This window comes from Nanorana parkeri, unplaced genomic scaffold (assembly GCF_000935625.1).
Source record: "Nanorana parkeri isolate BGI_ZX_2015 unplaced genomic scaffold, ASM93562v1 scaffold193, whole genome shotgun sequence".
NCBI classification, from domain to species: Eukaryota; Metazoa; Chordata; class Amphibia; order Anura; family Dicroglossidae; genus Nanorana; species Nanorana parkeri.
Window position 1 is genome coordinate 1,034,578 of NW_017306461.1, and position 4,136 is coordinate 1,038,713.

General features: G+C 45.6%; 1 protein-coding gene across 1 annotated transcript in view; it reads right to left on the minus strand.

Annotated features, from left to right (window-relative positions):
- Positions 1–299: 299 nt before the first annotated feature.
- CHMP4B (charged multivesicular body protein 4B) overlaps positions 300–4,136 on the minus strand; it is a 20,254-nt gene continuing 16,417 nt past the window's right edge. Inside the window, exons 4-5 of the mRNA XM_018555342.1 lie at positions 2,713–2,839; positions 300–570 (exon numbers count right to left, since the gene is read on the minus strand). Coding sequence (XP_018410844.1) covers positions 506–570; positions 2,713–2,839 — 192 coding nt within the window. The 3' untranslated portion in view covers positions 300–505. The remainder of the gene's footprint in view (positions 571–2,712; positions 2,840–4,136) is intronic.

The window sequence follows — 4,136 nt, forward strand, 5'->3', positions numbered from 1 at the left end:
ACCAAGATATGTGATATTTGTTGGATCCTCACATAAAACATGGCTACACTGTACTGAAAGCTGGCATGTTACAGAGATAGAAGGCATCTGTTTGAAAGGAGACTCAACTTTTACCAATGCATGGAAGTAATGAAGTCCGATATTTATAGAGCACGCAGGCATTTGAGGCCAAAGCAGCTATAAGACGCCACAATCCGGGTTTCCTTAATGATGGGCAGTCTGATGTTGATTGGTCAGATGCCAGGGGGGGGGTTAAAGATCTGACATTGTAATGAAGAGAAAACTGGTTGTTTAGGTCATTTCCTAAATCAGACAGAACCTAAGTACCCGCTGTTTTTAGTTCGTTTATCCGAATGCGCATTCCAGGCTTTAGGCGTTAGAGAGAGAAAGGGGAAGAGAAAGACAGAGACGCGGAGTCCTTTTCTGTATCCGCTCCCCCTTTCTTCCCAGGTATGTAGACACCCAACTCAGACAGGTGATCAGTCTCTATGTCTGTGCGACAAATCTACACGGCAGCCCAGTTCTCAAGTTCTCTCATGTCCTCGTCATCCTCCTCTTGCTTCTTCTTGGCTAGAAGAGAAGAAAAAAAATCCAGAATGTGTTATTTGGTGCCAGTACAGAGAGACGTTACTGTTCAGTCTTGCAATTCCCTGGCATAGTAGGACACCATCCTAACCCCACACCGCCGCTTCCGCCACTATCTGTCATACAATTTGCCCTTTGCCAACGGGGGTCTTATACACATAACAGCAACCTGCACTTTAAGGCAAACTCCTAATCCAGGAGCTCTTGATGTTCTATGGTTCAGGGACCACGTGAAAACAAGAAACAGATGTGATTGGGTCACCTAAACGAACATTCACTACTTGCCCTACCAAAATCATCACATAAAAAAAGAGAAACGGCTAGAGGTGGTCGCAGCCCCTAATGTCTGCTCTTACCACTACCAGACCCCATTCTTTTTTCAGATTATTAAATAAATCATGAGACATTTGCTACCCAATTTATAGGTAGATGGTTTAGGGGTGCAAGTCACTGACTATTGGGAATTCCCAAAAGTGGTATCTGATATTTCTAGGTATGGTCCCACCACCACACCTTCCCTCAACAATAGTGCTGCAGTTAATACCAGACTAGATTTATTAAGGACTTGAGCAAAATCAGACTGCAAAAATGTATACTAGACTCGGCACAGGGTAGAAGTTGTGTATGTTACCATTAATACCAAACCCCATTCTAATTGCCAACATATCAGCACTTCCTGCTCATACCTACTGACCAGTAAAGAATAGGGATGCACAGATAACGGTTTTTCAGTATCGAGTACTGATTTTTTTTTTTTTTTGGTACTCGGCAATACCGAATACCAATACTGGAACTCCCATCAAAGCCAGGCGGCGTATAAGGACTTGCCCCCTTGCTTCCTGATGAGCCGGGAAGCTAGGCGGCGTGTAAAGACTCGCCACCTGGCTTCCCGATTAGCAGGGAAGCCGTCTCCATGCTTCTTTGTCACCAGGAGACGAGGAAGCAAGGAGCCGGCTTTCTGGCCAATCAGGAAGCCAGGGGCGAGTAATGATTTGCTACCTGGCGTCCTGATTGGCAAGTTTTCCGACCCATCAAGAAGCTAGGCGGCGAGTCATTACACGCTGATTGGCCGGGAAGCCGACTCCATGCTCCCTGGTCACCAAGCCAGGCAGCGTGTAATGACTTGCCGCCTAGCTTCCTGACACCGGAAGTTCGGGTATCGTGCTAGGCATCGGAGCATTTGGCAGAGTACGAATACTCGGTACCCAGAAGTTGCCACAAACATTTCCCCACCCTCCGAAACTACTCTTCACTGTTCTCCTTACAATCTGTACATAGACGCTAGAACTTCTCACCCAAAACTTTCCTTGGGTAACTGTGCAGAGCAAGAGGAACCTTGTGGTGTCAGCAAGTACCTGTGTACTTCAAATTGATCCCTGTGATGACCTCCTGGATCCTAGGCCCAGGACCTATGCAGGGCTCCTACTTCTGCCCAAGTTAGTCAAAGTGTACCCCTCCTAGTACTATGCCCCACACTTGTCATTTATCAGCCAAATGACAGAACATCTTTAGGAAGTAGAGGCTTTGGGATTTGCGTGCTGGTGTCTTAAAATGTCCCAGCCACTAGGAGAAAGAAAGCAGCATGTCTAATCTCTCTGTCTGCAGAGCTACAGAGGCTGCTGCCATCTGCCACTTCCAAGTGCATCATATAGTATGTCCCCCAGTGGGCATTTTAGTTCCTCCCACTAGCCACTACAGGACGCCAAATGAAGTTGAAGCAAGCAGCTGCAAACGTTAGTGCACAGTGGGTTAAACTCTTTCCGACACACTTGAAACTGTTGGATGGCAGCGGCACTCTGCCAAAGGGTGAAGAATGGACTTGCCACCCGCTGGACAGGTAAGTGTTCAACATAATATTTTAAAAGGGGGTTCTTTCTAGACTCATTCATCCAATTGACAGGGTCAAGTCAACCTCCTCTTAGACAGAAGTTAAAGCCACAAGTACAGCCTGGGCCTACGGAGCCCCACTGGGGATTGATTTGAAGACTGGAACATGCACATGCCTGAACTTAAACACGGTTGTTCCCTTTAAATAATCAAATCAAGCACCGCATGTGAAAAGCTTTAAAATAAGCAACATGAAATGTCCCTTGCACACAGTTAAACCTTTGGAGATAAAATGCTTACCTGGCTTTGCGGGCAGAGAAGCTGCAGGCACATTTGGGAGCGGCACAGTTTCTGGACCTTGAACCTCCAAAAGATTCTTGTCCAGTTCTTCTTGTTCTAGTTCTTCCAATTCCGCCAAGAGTTCATCCTGGAAACAAAGACAGTGGGTGAGGAATTACTCATATAAAAGGGGCAAGTGTAGTAATTAACTAGTCGGTCCTTTGCACCCTTTTATCCAAGCCATTCGAGTATAAGCCGAGCACATCATTTCTGTTTTATGGCTTGTGTAGATGGGCAAATGCAGTGTTTTCAAATGCCTTCTGCTTATTTCAGATCATATTGAGATGCTTTGAGTTCCTTTACAGGGGCTTCTGACCTACTAGGCAGTAACAAGAGGCTTTCGGCTTTGTCATGTCGGGGAAGAAAAGTATTTGTGATGTGAACAAAAACCAGTGTACACAAACTGTAAAATGGTTAAAAAAGATGTGTTCATTCTAAGCAATTTGAAAGATGTAGCCGGCAGGTTTGGCACAACACTTTCCATTTGCCAGGCTCCCAACTAGAGGTCTGCTCCATTGACTTTTAGTACACCAGGGCTGGACAAATCCCCATCATAAGATCACGGATAAGTGGAAAAGTTCCCTGATCACAAGGACTGCTTTTTTTAAAACCTCTTCTGCCAGATGATCTGCTGCACTGTGTTCAGAGCTTGGAAGGAGGACTTGGCCTCCCATCACTGAGGACACCAAGCCTAGCCGCTATACCACAACCAATGATGACACCAAGCCTGGCCGCTATACCACAACCAATGATGACACCAAGCCTGGCCGCTATACCACCACCAATGACCCTAAGCCTGACTGCAATACCACCAGCGACGACCCCCAAGCTTGACTGCTATACCACGGATGTGGACCCCAAGCCTGACCGCTATACCACCAGTAATGACCCCAAGCCTGGCCGCTAAACCACTGATGACACCAAGCCTGACTGCTATACACTGGGTAGGCTGTATGACGGTTATGTATTTCAAGGATCAATTTTGACTCCAAAGAAAAAGTAAGCGCATCTAAACCCAAACACAAACATTTACTATATTGAAGCTCACCAGTCCTTAGATTTGCAGAATTAGACTTTCTTTTTCTGGTGAATATCAGCAAGTATGGGAAATACTTGTTGATCTTGCCAGAAATGCAGTGTTCTTGTTACTTCCTGGCAGATGACAAGACCTCATAAACAATGTTGTTCTCTCTCGTTTGTAAATTACTAATCCCATCAATCCACCAAGTCCAAACTGTGTGACAACCTAGGCTCCTTCCAATATACAGGAGTGGAGAACTGAGTGTAAACACAAAGGGTCAGGAAGTGTGTTATTCACAGCATTACCGGGTGGTGAAAAAAAAAAAAAAAAAAAGTTTTTTTTTACCACAAATAAAAAATGGGGC